Source organism: Saccoglossus kowalevskii, chromosome 2 (assembly GCF_978046115.1).
Source record: "Saccoglossus kowalevskii chromosome 2, keSacKowa6.1, whole genome shotgun sequence".
Classification (NCBI taxonomy): Eukaryota; Metazoa; Hemichordata; class Enteropneusta; family Harrimaniidae; genus Saccoglossus; species Saccoglossus kowalevskii.
The window spans coordinates 33,503,110-33,521,803 of NC_140642.1; the positions used below are offsets into that span (position 1 = coordinate 33,503,110).

Here is an 18,694-nt window from a genome sequence, read left to right on the forward strand (position 1 = left end):
TATTCGGCCATCTTTATGAAATGCACTGATATGTATGATGTGCCAAATATGAATGAAAATGGTACATAAATTGTGGAAATATAGTACATGTAGTAAGGTCAAAAAGTCAGATGGCTGTCAATGGCCATCCTTGAGCAGATTTTGAAACAAATTGTCATGGACATGCATCCTAACATGTATAAAGTACATGTATGTGCCAAATTTGAATGAAAACTGACAGAGCACGTCCAAGATACCGCATAAAAAAACAAGATGCCTGCCAGTCGACCATCTTCGATCCAATTGCGAAATAAATCGTTATGGACATGTACCTAACATGTATAATCTATGTACCAAGTTTGAATGACAACTGACAAAGCATGTGTAAAATACAACATTTTCAAAAAACAAGATGGCTACCAGTCGGCCATTTCGAATCAAATCACCTAAACCACTGCATGTGCATATGTCCCACATATAAGGTACTAGGCACATGCAAAGAATGAACGGAATCGGTCCACAGGATTCTGAAATATGACTCTGGACAGAGTGATGGACGGACGGACTCAGGAACTCGCGGATGGTCGGGGACATGTATCCTAACATGTATGATCTATGTACTAAATTTGAATGAAAACTGACAAAGCATGTCCAAAACATTTTCAAAAAACAAGATGGCTGCCAGTCGGCCATTTTGAATTGAATCGCTAAACCACTGCATGTGCATATGTCCCACATAAAAGTACTAGGCACATGCAAAGAATGAACAAAATCGGTCCAAGGGATTCTAAGATACGACTCCGGATGGACGCACAGACGGAGACCGAATTATAAGTTCCAGTTTTCGGACTTCGTCCGAACGGGGACTAATAACTGAACAAAAGTATGTGTCAGATTCAGTAAATTACAGATACATCTTGAGATTATTGAGCAGAACCTACATTGCTCTAAACTCAAGAGTTACAAAACACTGCACTCAAAGTGAAACGTTTGTGAAAAAAAGTGCTCTCATTTATTAATACATATAACTATGATAAGATACAAGAATTTTAAACTATACATATGACAGCAGTTAAAGCAAGTGGTCTAAAATAAATAAGGGTAAGAGATGACAAGCAGGGGAAGAGGCTCTGTAAAGTCAAATATCGCATGGGCAATGAAGGAACAATATTCAACAACTTACGAGTCAAAAATAAATAGTCATTTCTTTAAACTTTAGTGATAGTTTTTTCAAGAGGAAGACTGCAAATACGTTGCAGGGAACTAGGAAAAATTCTTTTTTTATGTGTAATTTAATCAACACTTCACTGAAAGCAGACCTCTTTTTTAAAAAATATAAGACATAAAAAAAAAAAAACGATGAAATGCCATCAAAAAAATACTTAGTTTTATACAGCTTTTGAGTGCAAGGCAGTATGTGTCTGTCTTCTAGTATTAGCAATGACGTCTTGATAATTCTACAAACAAAAAAAAACACTATACCTTCCAAATAAAATTATCAAAAAATTGTGTGTGTCTGTAAAAGCTTACTAATAAACAATGTTCGTAGTAACAAAAGAACCAAGCAGAATCCCTGCGAGAATATGATTAAAAAGCAACCAGAGGATTCCTGGACACTGTCGGAAAAATGCTAGAATCACATTCATTGAAACAAAATCATAACATTGAAAAGACGACTTTGTATAAAAACCCATCCATTGCCACGATTTTATAATATGATTTATATTAGCCAATAATCCTAGTATATCAAGTACAGACCCTCCAAATATTTAAAAAGAACATTTGATTACGATGATGTAAATTTTAAGTCTATCAACAATCTTTCTTCATAGATTATTCTCTATATTATTTAAAAAAAAAAAATTTCATGTCACAATTATTGGCGAGAATATATAAAGCTATGTACAGTAAACTACATAATTACAAGTTTCAAGAAAAGTACAATATGTTGTATATTTTCTCGTTATTTCTGTGATATACTGCTCACAATTTATATTATCTACATCATGATTCACTTGATTTAAAAAGAAAAAAAAAACATAATGCAATAAAACCACCTCCAAAAATACTGACAGAGTGAGTCGGACTCAACTCGTCTAAAATTTTCGACCTGTTATTTTACAAAAAAGTGACCCCACCATGGGTGTCATTGAAGATAAATATCTATATCCAAATTTTATATAAAAATGTTCATACAAACCCCGAAAGACAAAAATAGCGCCTGTCAGTCTTTTTTTTATAGAAAAACAAAGATAGAGAAATTAAAACCCAGTAATGAATTAAAATATTAGATTTTTGAAACTGTAGACATGGGGGACAAGGTCTAGAAATTGGACATGTCCATATTTGCTTCTTTAAAAGTTGGTCTGGCTAGAAGTTATCACCGCTACCGCCGGTGCAGGTTTGGATTTCCCACTTTTGTTGCCATCTGCGTCTGGTTTTCGATGACTTTTCATGTGAGCGCTTCTACTCTTTACTTTGTAAAAAACTCTGCAAGAAGATTGGAGACAAATATAACAAAATGGGTTAGTTTTGTTTTTTGGTTGACAAATCTACAAATAAGTTACAATTATTTCAACAGAGATTCTATTTCAGACTACTAAATAAATGTAATAATTTCACTGATTTATTTTCATCACTATCAATTTTCGCAATATGATAATTTGAGGGCATTCACGAGGACAATGAAATTCACTGACTCCATAGGACCCCAGTGAAAGTCATTGTGACTCCCTAGAACCCCAGTAAAAGTCACAGAACCCCAGCCAAACTCACCCACAATGCAATGTTACATTTTACCCTGACTTGTGAATATTTTCTCTTGAGAAATTAAAGTCAGTTTTCAAAAGCTCTAAATGTTCCCCGAAACAGGAATCTCTAAAGCAGCAATACCATTTTATAAAGATATTATACATCTTTATAACAAAAGTTTCATGGAAATTCAATTAGCAGCTTTTGTGATACAATCAAACCTGTCTATAAAGGACAGTCAGTGGACTGAACCAAACTGTCCTTTATAGACAGGTGGTCTTTATATGGAGGTGGCCTAATTTATTCATTCAATCATGAATATTAATTAGGGCGGGAAATTTAAAGAGATCATAAGCAAAACATAAAAACAAACCTACACATTGTACAATGAACAGGTCTTTTTTAATAAAAGTCACTCATTTCCATCTGGATAATTACACAGCTTTACTTTTTTATTACAAATTATATTATGTAAATGTGTTTGAAAAAACAAACAAGCATTAAAAATGAAGAAGCATTGGTAATAAACAAAAATGCTCAACTCTCAGTGTTGAATCAGAAAGTCAAACAAACCGGAAATGAAACAATGATCGTACACGCAATTTTACAGTTATTTGTTGCAAGAATCGACGTGTCAAAACTGCCCAAACGAAATGAATTTTCTCGATTGCGAATTATTGATATTACAGTTTATAAAAAAAAAAAAAGAGGATCAAAATAGGAAACATCTTTCGTTGAGAATAACCCCGAGATGAACCCTCAGTAACAATACATTTTGCGCTATGCACTAGCTTCATTAGCATAATTTATAACGATCAACAACATGGCGGCCAAAATAGGTCGGTTTTTGCAATCATGCGATGAAAACAAAATAAACGAATGTTTTATTATTTTGTTTGGATATTTCATGTTGACAAGGTAAATAAAACATCTCTCATTTAATAAAAGTGGTTCATTTTCCTTGTTTTCGAGACAGGAGGAATTTGCTCTTCATGTGCGAGACAGTCCACAAAAGTGCCGCTGGTCAGCTGGGGATCGATAGTATAGTACCGATTGGAAACAAGCTAGTTTTTCATTTCAAACTTTGAATGAAACTGTTTTAATTTGTTGTTAAAATCTTCCCAGTCTCCAGACGTTACATTCAGATGATATTCAACTTTTTTTTTTTACTTTTTCGCAACTTCACAAACCAAGTTGCGATGGTCATGATGATCTGAACATAACATATTGCCAATTGCCTGTTAGTGATTTGCAAGTAGCTATTGTCTTTTTGCTGAGACAGCCTGATGGAAATGTTGGTGGTCGTTATACAAAGGTTAAAGTGTGAATAGGTCTACAATAGGGTGGTTGCTGGTCGCGTTGGACAGGTGGTCGCTACATCCAGTGTCTTTAACGTGTAAATTGCGAAGGGACTGTACTAAGGTGGTCGCTATGAGCAGGTGGCCGCTCTGCACAGGTTTGACTGTATAAACATAATCCTAAACAGATCATGCAGTGTCAACCATTATTGCACTTATTTGGTGATGAGAAGCGGTTTGATGGAATAAGTCTGAATATAGCTGATTTTTATAGATACATGTACTAGAGAACATGTTTATTGCACTTACTTTCCACATATTCTACATGGAAATTCTTCCCCACCTGGAGGTATTGGTAGAGGCGGACGTGGTGGTGCCCGATGAGGTGCCCGATGTGGTGCTCGATGTGGTGGCTTTGTAGGTGGTGGTGGTGGTGGTGGTAGAGACAGTGGTGGTGGCGACAGCGATAGAGGAAGTGAAGTTTTTTCATCGATGTCATCATACTCATCTACTGACTCAGAACTAGATGATAGTCTTCTTGGCGGCTGTGGTGAGGGTCTTCCATGAGAAACTTCAAATGACTGGCTATTAGTAAAGGACTTTGGAACACCTCGTCCATGAACACGAATATGTCCATTCAAGGCTTGTCGAGATGCAAATTTCTAGATAAAATGGACAAAAAAATTATACCGTATGACATTAATGTCCATTATACTAAACAGCAACTTGTTTTTAGAGTAAAAAAAATCTCAGTAGAAAAACATTTTAATGAGATAAACTCACAGCATGGCATCCTGGGAAATCACAGTGAAATATGTGATTATCGTGGTTTGTATCAGCAACATCGGAGAATTCATTGGAGTGTAAATTTTCATGATATGCTGGCAAGATTTCATCTGACATTTCAGAGTCCTTTGTAAAAGTTTCAGGCTCAGAGTCAGTTGCATCATCCTAAACAAAAATAAGAAATTCATTTATTGATATTGTTAATTCATCTGTCTACACTTGATTGATTGAAGTAAAATAAAAAGTGCTCTGTTGATTATTAATTTATCCCTGCAAATGCAATGCTTCTCAGGCTCATTGCAAGATTTGCATAGGTCAGATTGAAACAAGATTACTTCTGCTGATGCTCAGTGGGCTCAGAAAGTTTTTTAGTGGTTCAATGACTGACAACTGTACAACAGGTGTTAGAGTTAGGGACTATGAGCCAATTATCATCCACCTTGCAAACCCTGCAGACGAGCCAGATTGTACTAATAGAATCAATAATCAGACAGATTAGTCAGAACTACATCACTGTGGGTGATCAATTTTGATGTACGAGACACACTTCAATCTAATAATCAGACTACGTGATATTGTAAAATTTTAACCACTGAATTCTCGACCTTGACTTGTGCTTACCTCATAAAGTTCAAGTTCTTGTGCTTTTGTCAACCGCGTCCGGACATGATAGAATTTGTCATCAAATTTATCTTCACCATATGCAGTTCTTGGGAAAAGCTTTTTCCATTTATAATAATACTCGACACAGTCTTGAACTGTTTTTGTTTTGACCTATAGCGGCAATATACAATACATGATATGGTGGTTATTTAATAGACTGTACCAACAAAATTGTATCCAATGCACATTATATTAAAATCAATGAGTATTTGTCGCGTCGTGTGGAAATGCTAACAATTTGTTTTGTTGAACTGTGATGCTTTAGAATCAAATCAAGGCCTTTCACTCTCGCCTGATTCAGAGTTCTAAATCAGAGTGACGCCTAAATTAGGATACTTACGATAAGTCATATTTGAATCAGTCAGAATACAATAAATGTAATTTGTAATACAATAAATGCAATTTGTAATACAATAAATGAAAATCTTCATTGACAGGCATTCTATGAACATTGACTGAGGTCAAAACATGCAACACATTCACGCCACAAGAGGGCAGTGTTTGAATACTTACTTCACTCTGTATAAGATGAAAATCCTTGCCATGTTCCCGGTAACCATGTTTGAATGCTATTCTCTCTTTCTTTGTCCAAGGAATTGACCCTAAAAGAAGAAACAAAAATAATTCATTACTTAGCATGTGCTTCTGAAGAGTGAAGACGTCTCTGTGTCTGCTCTGAATTGCCCTGCCGCGTTGAGTTTTCTGATACTTGCTAGGTTTATTAATATACACTATATCTCAAAAGTTCTTGAGAATATCTTCACATGCAAAGTTTCTTCAGTTTTGTCACGTCAACAACAAAATTATTAGAGCTTCTCCTGTGGCAGCCATATTGGACTCAACTGCATTTGTGAGATCCATAGAAAATCTCTCACTGACCCCTGTGAGCATTCCCACTTTGTGAGATCCATAGAAAATCTCTCACTGACCCCTGTGAGCATTCCCACTTTGTGAGATCCATAGAAAATCTCTCACTGACCCCTGTGAGCATTCCCACTTTGTGAGATCCATAGAAAATCTCTCAGACCCCTGTGAGCATTCCCACTTTGTGAGATCCATAGAAAATCTCTCACTGACCCCTGTGAGCATTCCCACTTTGTGAGATCCATAGAAAATCTCTCACTGACCCCTGTGAGCATTCCCACTTTGTGAGATCCATAGAAAATCTCTCACTGACCCCTGTGAGCATTCCCACTTTGTGAGATCCATAGAAAATCTCTCACTGACCCCTGTGAGCATCCCACTTTGTGAGATCCATAGAAAATCTCTCACTGACCCCTGTGAGCATTCCCACTTTGTGAGATCCATAGAAAATCTCTCACTGACCCCTGTGAGCATCCCACTTTGTGAGATCCATAGAAAATCTCTCACTGACCCCTGTGAGCATTCCCACTTTCTATGATTTGTAGAAAACCTCTCACTGACCCCTGTGAGCATTCCCACTTTCTATGATTTGTAGAAAACCTCTCACTGACCCCTGTGAGCATTCCCACTTTCTATGATTTGTAGAAAACCTCTCACTGACCCCTGTGAGCATTCCCACTTTGTGAGATCCATAGAAAATCTCTCACTGACCCCTGTGAGCATTCCCACTTTCTATGATTTGTAGAAAACCTCTCACTGACCCCTGTGAGCATTCCCACTTTGTGAGATCCATAGAAAATCTCTCACTGACCCCTGTGAGCATTCCCACTTTGTGAGATCCATAGAAAATCTCTCACTGACCCCTGTGAGCATTCCCACTTTGTGAGATCCATAGAAAATCTCTCACTGACCCCTGTGAGCATTCCCACTTTGTGAGATCCATAGAAAATCTCTCAGACCCCTGTGAGCATTCCCACTTTGTGAGATCCATAGAAAATCTCTCACTGACCCCTGTGAGCATTCCCACTTTGTGAGATCCATAGAAAATCTCTCACTGACCCCTGTGAGCATTCCCACTTTGTGAGATCCATAGAAAATCTCTCACTGACCCCTGTGAGCATTCCCACTTTGTGAGATCCATAGAAAATCTCTCACTGACCCCTGTGAGCATCCCACTTTGTGAGATCCATAGAAAATCTCTCACTGACCCCTGTGAGCATTCCCACTTTCTATGATTTGTAGAAAACCTCTCACTGACCCCTGTGAGCATTCCCACTTTCTATGATTTGTAGAAAACCTCTCACTGACCCCTGTGAGCATTCCCACTTTCTATGATTTGTAGAAAACCTCTCACTGACCCCTGTGAGCATTCCCACTTTGTGAGATCCATAGAAAATCTCTCACTGACCCCTGTGAGCATTCCCACTTTGTGAGATCCATAGAAAATCTCTCACTGACCCCTGTGAGCATTCCCACTTTGTGAGATCCATAGAAAATCTCTCACTGACCCCTGTGAGCATTCCCACTTTGTGAGATCCATAGAAAATCTCTCACTGACCCCTGTGAGCATCCCACTTTGTGAGATCCATAGAAAATCTCTCACTGACCCCTGTGAGCATTCCCACTTTCTATGATTTGTAGAAAACCTCTCACTGACCCCTGTGAGCATTCCCACTTTCTATGATTTGTAGAAAACCTCTCACTGACCCCTGTGAGCATTCCCACTTTCTATGATTTGTAGAAAACCTCTCACTGACCCCTGTGAGCATTCCCACTTTGTGAGATCCATAGAAAATCTCTCACTGACCCCTGTGAGCATTCCCACTTTCTATGATTTGTAGAAAACCTCTCACTGACCCCTGTGAGCATTCCCACTTTGTGAGATCCATAGAAAATCTCTCACTGACCCCTGTGAGCATTCCCACTTTGTGAGATCCATAGAAAATCTCTCACTGACCCCTGTGAGCATTCCCACTTTGTGAGATCCATAGAAAATCTCTCACTGACCCCTGTGAGCATTCCCACTTTGTGAGATCCATAGAAAATCTCTCAGACCCCTGTGAGCATTCCCACTTTGTGAGATCCATAGAAAATCTCTCACTGACCCCTGTGAGCATTCCCACTGTGTGAGATCCATAGAAAATCTCTCACTGACCCCTGTGAGCATTCCCACTTTGTGAGATCCATAGAAAATCTCTCACTGACCCCTGTGAGCATTCCCACTTTGTGAGATCCATAGAAAATCTCTCACTGACCCCTGTGAGCATTCCCACTTTGTGAAATCCATAGAAAATCTCTCACTGACCCCTGTGAGCATTCCCACTTTGTGAGATCCATAGAAAATCTCTCACTGACCCCTGTGAGCATTCCCACTTTGTGAGATCCATAGAAAATCTCTCACTGACCCCTGTGAGCATTCCCACTTTCTATGATTTGTAGAAAACCTCTCACTGACCCCTGTGAGCATTCCCACTTTCTATGATTTGTAGAAAACCTCTCACTGACCCCTGTGAGCATTCCCACTTTCTATGATTTGTAGAAAACCTCTCACTGACCCCTGTGAGCATTCCCACTTTGTGAGATCCATAGAAAATCTCTCACTGACCCCTGTGAGCATTCCCACTTTCTATGATTTGTAGAAAACCTCTCACTGACCCCTGTGAGCATTCCCACTTTGTGAGATCCATAGAAAATCTCTCACTGACCCCTGTGAGCATTCCCACTTTGTGAGATCCATAGAAAATCTCTCACTGACCCCTGTGAGCATTCCCACTTTCTATGATTTGTAGAAAACCTCTCACTGACCATTCCCACTTTGTGAGATTCATAGAAAAAATTTATTTATTAATAAATTTAAAAAGTGATTTAATTTTGTTCAGTTCATGAGAAATCTTCAAAATTCAAAAGAATCCTGAAATTGAATTTAAAAGTCCCTCCTAAAATAAAGTAGTTTTGAGTAAATACAACAATGAAATTTAAGTTTGATTTGATGATTAGACAACCTTGACCCTTCAGTGCAGGCTAGCTTCAGTGCCATATTTCAGGATTTGTTTCCAAAAGAAATAATTTTATCATTTTCTCACGGTGATCACAATAATCAGTGGGATGTTATCTGCATATAAATAAAACAAAGTAGGAATACAACTTTTCAGCAACCACTGCATTCAACAATGTTGATGTGTCATCGCTAATAAACTTACATGTGTAATGGTAATCTTTCATTGGATCCAATTCTGTCAACACAGGAGTCTTGGTCATTACCATACTCAACGCCAGCTATTAGGGGTAAATAGATTCATGTAAGACATTATGAAAATTTGTGATTACTGAAATAGTAACAAAAAGCAGCATGGCATATAATAATTAGTGAAAAAAATCTGTGTTGTATTAATACTGACTGTAAAAATGTAAAAAACATTATCACCCAGCAATCTGTGAATCAAGCAGTCTTTTGAGTGTTTTTGATATATTGTAGTGAATGATAAATATGACTATTTTTAATTAACAAGTAATGGTGAAGTACCCAACGTTGAGACTCACCGCCATATCGCCTTTTGCCCTGTGCAAACAGTGTACAGCATATTCAGAGTTTGACGCTCCACCAGGTACAGCAGCAGAACATGCAAAGTCCAGAAAACTGTCAACTAAGTAAATAAAGTGAAAAACACATCTCCTTATGAGCAAAACAGCAACCACCAATAAACTGGAATACTGTATTAAAACCATTTGATTTTCGATGTTAGAAATTCATTTTATGCAAAGTGAAAGTTAGGAGACCTGTGCATTTTTAGCACCTCAGTGAAATTGTCATTGCTGCAAAAAAAAATTCTGAAAATTTAACTTTCATGAAATTAACTCACTTCTCATACACAATACTGATTATATGTAGTATAGAATGTTAATTAATTGATGATAAACTGAGATTCTTTCATATTAGCCAGTGCGGAAATTAACGCATACATACCTTGATCCTCTTCATATAATTCATCATCATTAGGGTGCCAAACTAACGTTTCTTTGTCAGGTACTGCTTTTAGATCATTCTTTGTACCTAGGTGATATGAATACAGACATCTCTCTATAAATTACCATCAAGGAAGAGAGTCACAATAGAGAATGCTTAGCTTGCTAACTGCTGTAAAACTCGTTTTTATCTTTCATGAATTATTCATTCATATTTCTCCTTAGATTTCTCAGAAAGTGTTATAATGTCACAATGCTAGAAGAGTAGCTAGAAAGTGCTCCTGTGGGAAGCGAGTTCAATATTCTTTGATGTTGACTCAACTTGCTGTTTTCAACAAGAATTCAAAAATATAATTTTTCACCATAAATGATTGTGGTTATTAACAAGAAGTCAAAAATATCACTTTTTACCAAAAATGATAAAAATATTCATCAAAATTAGAGAATTGAAGATATCATCATGAAATAAACAAATTTGAGAGTGGTCCACATGTAGTACCTATATATGTAATATCAAAGCAATTGGACTTGTGGTTTTTAACAAGAAGTCGAAAATATCACTTTTTACCAAAAATGACAAAAATATTCACCAAAATTAGAGAATTAAAGATATCATTACAAAATGAACAAATCTGAGAGAGGTCCACATGTAGTACCTATATATGTAATATCAAAGCAAGTGGACTTGCCGTTTTTAACAAGAAGTCGAAAATATCACTTTTTACCAAAAATTACAAAAATATTCACCAAAATTAGAGAATTGAAGATATGATCATGAAATTAACAAATCTGAGAGAAGTCTACCCAAGGTACATATACCCCAAGTATCAAAGCATTCAGGTTTGTAGTTTTCAAGAAGAAGTCAAAAAAGTAAAACATTGACACGGACGACGGACAACGAGGGACAATCACTCATATGATAAGCTCCGCTCGACAAAGTCGACAGCGGAGCTGAAAATTATCATCAAATATTTTTAGGGGGCTTATATTTTCATTAAAAAATTCAGCTACGTCGATTTTCAACACCAGCAGTTGGACCACCCAAAATGAAAGAAACTATTGCACAAGCTAGTCTAAAATTGTATACATTTTTTTCCAGCTGAATTAAAAAGTAGACCGTGCATCTTTCTCCAAAAAAAAATCACATTAATGAACCCGAGCTGCTGTTTAACGGCCCTGGGCGAATTTACGGCAGAATCCGGTACAACTATTTAAGCCTCTAATACACCAATTCCTTTAACCAAACTGTAGTTTAGATACAACATAATACAAGTTGAAAATATTATTATTGTATGCAAATAAGTAAATTAATATTCACAAATTATACCTGAACTAGTGTTAGATATTCAACTATCCACACACAGAAGATAAAAAAGTTTATTGTTATGCAAATTAGCTAATTAAAAAGCAGATTAATGCCGAACATCAGCTAATCATCATGATGTGTATATTAATTCCAAAGTAGTGTTAGACATTCAACTATGTATGCATATAGTATGTATGTATTCCTTTTCAATGCATTTGTGCAAACAGCTGCAAAAATACAAAATAACATGTTGAATATGGTTAATGGGCGATACACATTTTCCATACAAAGACACACAGCCTACTGGTTGTGCTCCACACACGGGAGCTAAAAATGGGACCACCAATAACACAATCTTAACTTAGCAACCAAGTAACAATTCAATGTCTAGTATAAAAATCTACTTACCACATAAAGCCGGGATCTGAGCTTGATATTCTTCACCAACATTTATTTTACTATTGAAATTGAAATTGAGATGAACACTCATTATCACCATGCACCCATATCAATTAGGAGTTTGAAAATAAAGGTTATGGGATACTGATTTGAAATTTTATTTTATACCTTTTCAAAAAATGTTCACTACTGCATGACACATGATCTCAATTTAAAAATTTATTTTTGCTGAAAAGGCTTTTTGGACGTTTTGTATGGAATTTATTTTCACTGATTTTTGATGAGTTTAATGTGAAATATAGGAAAAAAAGTATATTTGCTGGATTTTATTTTCACGGAATCATCCCTTCAGCAAAAATAGCGAAAATAAATTCCAAACGAAAATAAAGTATTCTACAGTATGCTAATTAGAAGGGAAAAAAAAACAACTTACGGTTCCACATACACCATTTCAGATTCCTCCGCAACACCTGTTGAACCTACAAGCGCAACAGAATCATTGTAAATAATTGCTACAAAATGAAATACCAAAACCAAAAAGCAAATGCATTCTGTGACAAGATTGATTGATATATTATCAGAAATATTGCTTACTTTGCCTGTGTAACTGTAACATACTTGGTGTCTTCGGCGTCAGTGGAGGTATGACTGCAGCAGACCTGGGTGTTAAGAGACTAACAAAGCTACCGCTGGAGTTAAGATTGAAGTAGAGACCAGACCCACTGCGAATTGGACTCAGCATTGGTGGTGGAGTATACGGAGGAGGCGTCATGCCTTTTATCGTTTTACCAAAGTCCCTGGGTGATCTCATTTGACTCTGATAGATATGTGGACTTCCAGCCATTCCTGTATTGACATAAGAGGGGATGATAATTGGATCTGGACGATGACGCTTCTTGGCGGGACTCGCCGGCAAATGAGCGGGATTGCGGAACACATCTTTTTGGGATGATGAACTTTGTGATGTATTAGATTTATTTATGCTCTCGTCTTCCTGACATTTCTTTGACTGATCTTTTATTGCAGCAGCCAGGTTGATAGGGTTTTCTTCGCTCACTTCCCTCTTTAATACCGGAGGCTCACCATTTAATGAAAGACACTCTTTTTGGGATAAAAATGGATTATTGTTATTGTTTGGAATGTTTTCCGCAGGTTTTTGCACTTCAGTTTTGATAAATCGTCGGATAGCTTCCGACGTAGTTGTGCTAATAGGCATGTTACTAATATTTGAGGGGAATTGGTGGGAATCCTGTAAACCAAAGCTAAACGGCAGAGTTGATGAGGGAAACTGAGGTGGAGTCATATCCATTGACAATGGAAACTGCGACTCTTGAAGAGGCTGTTGTAGTTGGGATTCTATTTCTTGTCTTCGTTGTTCTAATTGCAGTTGTCTTTGACGATCAACCTGTTGTCTCTGTTGCTCTAATTGCTGTTGTTTTCTCTGTTGTTGTTGTTGCTGCTGCTGCTGTTGTTGTTGTTGATTTCTTTGTTCAATTTGCAGTTGTAGCTGCTGTTGTTGTTGCTGCTGCTGCCCTAACAACTGTAGTTGCTGTCTCTGTTCTTCAATTTGTAATTGCTGTGCCTTGTCTACTTGCAGTTGTTGCCTTTCTTCAATTTGTTGTTGTCGCTGTTGTTGTTGCAGTGCTCCCAAGTGTAGCTGCTGATGTTGCTCCATTTCTATGTGTTGTTTTCCATGTTCTTCTACAAGCTGATCAGTTTTTTTATGCACTTGATGTTGCCTTTCAAGTTGAAGCTGTTGCTGCTGTCTATGGCCTTCAAGTTGAATTTGCTGCTGTTGTCGCTGGCCTTCAATTTGAAGCTGCTGTTGCAGTCTGTGACCTTCAAGTTGAAGTTGACGCTGTTGTCTCTGCTCTTCCAATTGAGCTTGTTGCTGAGCTTGTTGGGTTTGCTGCTGCCTGTGTCGTTCAAGGTGTAGTTGTTGTTGTCTCTGTCCTTCCAACTGCAGCTGTTGTTGCCTTTGTTGCTCAAGCTGTAGTTGTTGATTTTGTTGTTCTAATCGTTGTCTTTGCTGTTCAATCTGTTGTTTGTATTCTATCTCTTCCTGCTTTAAATCATGCTGATTCTGGGTTTCAAAATGCTGCTGTGGTTGCTGCGGTTGCTGATGTCCTGACTGCTCATCCTTGATTACAAGATGAGACTGCTGTGGTGGCAGCTGTTGGTGGTGTTGCTGTTGTTGTTGTTGTTGCTGCTGCTGCTGTTGTTGTTGTTGTTGTTGTTGTTGTGGTTGTTGCTGTTGCTGTTGCTGCTGCTGTTGTTGTCGTTGCTGCTGCTGTTGTTGTTGTTGTTGTTGCAAATGTTGTTGATGCCTTACCATTTGTTCCTTGTGTTCTTGTCTGTCTTGTGTTTGGCTATCTTGCTCTTTTGGCTTTCCATCTGCTGGTTTGTTCCTCTCGTAGCCACCATGTAGTCGCATATGACCATTTAAGGCAGGTACACTTTTGAAAGTCTTCTTGCACACTGAACACTCCACACAGTTATCATCCTTGTCCCTGTGAGAAAATAAGATTAGCATTCAATAATCACAATAATTAATATTATCATATATCAAAGAGAAACTTCATTTTAAAGACAACAAGTCATTGTTAATGACACAGATATCATTATAACCACCCCGACGATATACTACTCGCTCCTTTAAACTTAAACAGGTTCAGGGGTACATTGATCGGCGAATACGTAAAGTACCCATTATAGGGTAATTGTTATGCAAAAAGCATAATTGCTGCAAGTCTGTTGTCTTTGATTGAATCACAAATTGAATTGTCATGGACAAGTATTGCTTCATGCATATTGTAAAGAAGTACCCTATGTGTTGTATGAATCACCAGGATAAATTTGAAACATGTGGCACTAACAAAGTAGATTTGATGGGGGTCCTAATGAGATAGTTACACTCATTTTTTGAAGTTGAGTAAACACAATGTTTTTTCTAATACATATTACAATAAATACTTATAAATGTTACAATTTATTGACCAATGTTACTGCACAACATATTAATCATGCTGTTAATCATTTTGTAAGGGTGCAAATTTGGGGAAACCTTGTGCATGTTGTCAGTGATGTGTTAGTATTCACTGTTATGTAAATATACCAATCAATGGATAGTCCATTGTTAACATTACTGTTCTACCAGCATTCACTGACTGTACAAATAAGCTGTAGTTCACATGCATCTAATTAGACACAATAAACAATCAAATATACATTTCATGTAAGCCCCTCCAAACATTATGGAAAACATAGCAGTGCTCATTTGCTAAATAGAAATAATTTACTTCTCTTCATACTAACTTAAACTGTCAATACAATTATTCTCAGGTTAAACCAAAGAGAATTTAAAGCTACATTATTCAGCAATATCTCAGAAATATACATTCAAGGTATTCAAAATTAAACTTTTATGATTTTATATACTGACTGATAAGTAAGAAAATTTCAGTTATTGCAACCAAACGCAATGTTAACAACTCTAACAACAATAACATGGACAGAATTCTTTCAAAGTCCATACCTTCCCTTCTGCTGTACAAAATTTGCACACAATGGCTGAATTCTTGGAGTGTAACTAGACATTTGAAATCAGTGTAGATAGCTCCTGTATCACCCACAGTTCAGAGTACAGCATATTCTAACAATAGCATGCACATGAATAGATAATGGAGCCATAGTTTTAGAATTATTAATAAACATGCAAGATATGTGAAAAGAACATGATTGATAACAACGACAACGACGATAACAACATACTGTTGAATGCATTCATTATTCACTGGTTTTCAGTTTCGTTATTTTCCCTGATACGTAAAATACGTAAAAGTGAACATGTGATATAACAGTAAAAATTATTGTTTTCCTGGCAAGTTTGTGTAAATAAAACCCAGTGAAATTGTTCAAAACATAAAAATAGTGAAATTAAATGGTTTTACAGTAGACAGAATGCTTTTAAAGGGGAACCGCTCAATCCCATGGATTGCACCAAAGAATCATGGGACACTATTGTTTATGTTATTTACAATGTTAATCTATCTTTTGTTATCCATTGTTATTTTAATCCAGAAAGTAAATTTGTTGTGAAATTAAGCTTAACTGGAAGGTGCCCCTTTAACTTGTACATGTATATCTTTCTTTCCCTCCCTTCCATTTCATTGCAAGCATTGTAAAACAAGCAGCCTGTCGGCTGAGATAGCTCCGCTGTTAGCAATGCACATTGCAATTAAAGAACAGAAGATATCATTAGAAAATGAACAATATGTATAATATCAAAGCAACAGAACTTGGAGACTTGCTGTTTTCAACAAGAATTCAAAAATATCACTTTTCACCAAAAATGCCAAAAATAATCATCAAAATTAGATAATTGAAGATATCACCACGCAATTAACAAATCTGTCCACATGTAGTAGCTATATATGTAATATAAAAGCAATCAGACTTGCGGTTTTCAACAAGAAGTCAAAAATATCTTTTTTTACCAAAAATTAAAAAAATATTCACTAAAATTAGAGAATTAAAGTTATCATCACAAAATGAACAAATCTGAGAGAGGTCCACATGTAGTACCTATATATGTAATATCAAAGCAATTGGACTTGCCGTTTTCAACAAGAAGACGAAAATATAACTTTTTTACCAAAAATTTCAAAAATATACATCAAAATTAGAGAATTAAAGATATCATCATGAAATGAACAAATCTAAGAGAGGTCTACTCAAGGTACATATATACCAAGTATCAAAGCATTCAGGCTTGTAGTTTTCAAGAAGAAGTCGAAAAAGTAAAACATTGACACGGACGGCGACGGACAATCACTCATATGATAAGCTCCACTCGGCAAAGTCAACAGCATAGCTAAAAATTGAAACTTGAATAAATTTGTAGAAATATAACAAATCATTAAAATTAGAAAATTTTACTTTAGCGCCACGTCACATTTCTTTTGTAATGACCAATTTAATTCAAAGTTGTAAGATTGCTGACCCAGTTACAAAGATTGTTTTGTGCATGGGGCAAGGTGATCAATCCATTCCCAATCATGGCTTGGTCACAGATGGCAGGTTATTGATGTACAATATTTTTTTTTCATTTTATATGTCTGTACATATTCATAACATATTTATTATAATTCAGGTGCAATATTTCAATTATTAATGATAATATGAGGTTTTCCTGAAAAAACTGTAAAGTAAACACGAAGGTAGTACAGCGATTGTAGTAATTGATCCATGTGTAGTATAGGTTGATGTGATCCTGTACTGCTTAAAGTGCATACTTTGCAAAGTGAAACAACAGCCTGTCAGCTGAGATAGCTCCGCTGTTAGCAATGCACATTTCAATTAAAGAACTGAAGACATCATTAGAATATGAACAATATGTATAGTATCAAAGCAACAGGACATGCTGTTTTCTACAAGAATTCAAAAATTTTTACCAATAATTACGAATGCAGATACAGTTTTTTATAAAACAGTAAATTCTACTGTGTATAATGACTTGTTATATAACAAATAACATAGAAATGATAGAAAAATGACTACCTACTAGGGACTTTGTGAGGAGAAAAAAAGACAAGCAACCTGACGGTCGAAATAGCTCCGCTGTCTTCATTATTATGGAACAAGAATCAGTAAAGTGGCATTATGGTTGTAATATTCATAGTCAGTCATTTAGAGAACATTGCACTTGAGTTACAGTTGCTTGCAGTTGCAATTGTGAACTTTTATAGTGTTCATAAGGATCATGCATTTCATTGAAAAAACATCTTTGAGGCTAAACTTAAGAAATCGTGGGTGTTCAAAAGAGACCCCCATACCAACAGCTCCACTGGGTCGTCTGCGATGACAGCGGAGCTAAAAAGGATAACTTCTTTTTTTACATTCATTAATGCAACACTACACATCTGTAATACCTACTAACTGTTAAATTTTCCATATTGATGGTTAATTACGGTATATCCCTATCAGCAATGTAGCCAATTATGGCTACCTATGTTCTTTTTTTGTATTCCAAAGCATCTTCTAGAAAAAAACTGCAAGAGGGAGCACTGCAATTCAGCGGTGCCACCAAGTGGGGAGATAGGGTTCTCCCTACCAATGGAGCATTCTATTAAATTACTCAGATAGATCACAGTTGAAGACTGTGGCCACATGTGATCCCTGGTCAATCAGAATTTTATGGTTGCCAGAGGATCTGCTCCCAAGGGTAAGGGGATGCATGGCCATGGCATGAGGGCACTTTGCCACTGTTCCCTTCTTTAAAAAAATCCCTCATGAGACATTATCGCTGTAAAAAGTGTTAAATGCTTATTCAATGCTCAGTTTATCTTTTGAAAATTAATAATTTCCTGATTTAAAAACAAAACAAGTCATTGAAAATGACACAGTCCCCGTTAAATTATTGAAAGTTCTCTTTGTGCTCGTCATATTAAAGCGGAGGGATTGTCAGGAGCGTGTTCTTGAAACTTGAGTTCCAATTGGCGTATACAACAGATTGTTTATTTACATCAAAACATGTGTTCCGTGTAGTAGTAATATGGCCAAAAATAAAAACAGTCGTTATTCGACCATCTTTGATCTGATTATGAAACACACTGATATGTATGATGTATGTGCCAAATACGAATGAAAATGGAACATAAATTGTGGAAATATAGTAGTAAGGCCA

General features: G+C 36.6%; 1 protein-coding gene across 1 annotated transcript in view; it reads right to left on the minus strand.

Annotated features, from left to right (window-relative positions):
* Positions 1-968: 968 nt before the first annotated feature.
* The window catches only part of LOC100374810 (uncharacterized), a 29,181-nt gene continuing 11,455 nt past the window's right edge, over positions 969-18,694 (minus strand). Inside the window, exons 5-15 of the mRNA XM_006811536.3 lie at positions 12,604-14,519; positions 12,443-12,488; positions 12,019-12,068; positions 10,306-10,392; positions 9,882-9,985; positions 9,542-9,617; positions 5,991-6,079; positions 5,436-5,588; positions 4,812-4,979; positions 4,338-4,690; positions 969-2,469 (exon numbers count right to left, since the gene is read on the minus strand). Coding sequence (XP_006811599.2) covers positions 2,334-2,469; positions 4,338-4,690; positions 4,812-4,979; positions 5,436-5,588; positions 5,991-6,079; positions 9,542-9,617; positions 9,882-9,985; positions 10,306-10,392; positions 12,019-12,068; positions 12,443-12,488; positions 12,604-14,519 — 3,178 coding nt within the window. The 3' untranslated portion in view covers positions 969-2,333. The remainder of the gene's footprint in view (positions 2,470-4,337; positions 4,691-4,811; positions 4,980-5,435; positions 5,589-5,990; positions 6,080-9,541; positions 9,618-9,881; positions 9,986-10,305; positions 10,393-12,018; positions 12,069-12,442; positions 12,489-12,603; positions 14,520-18,694) is intronic.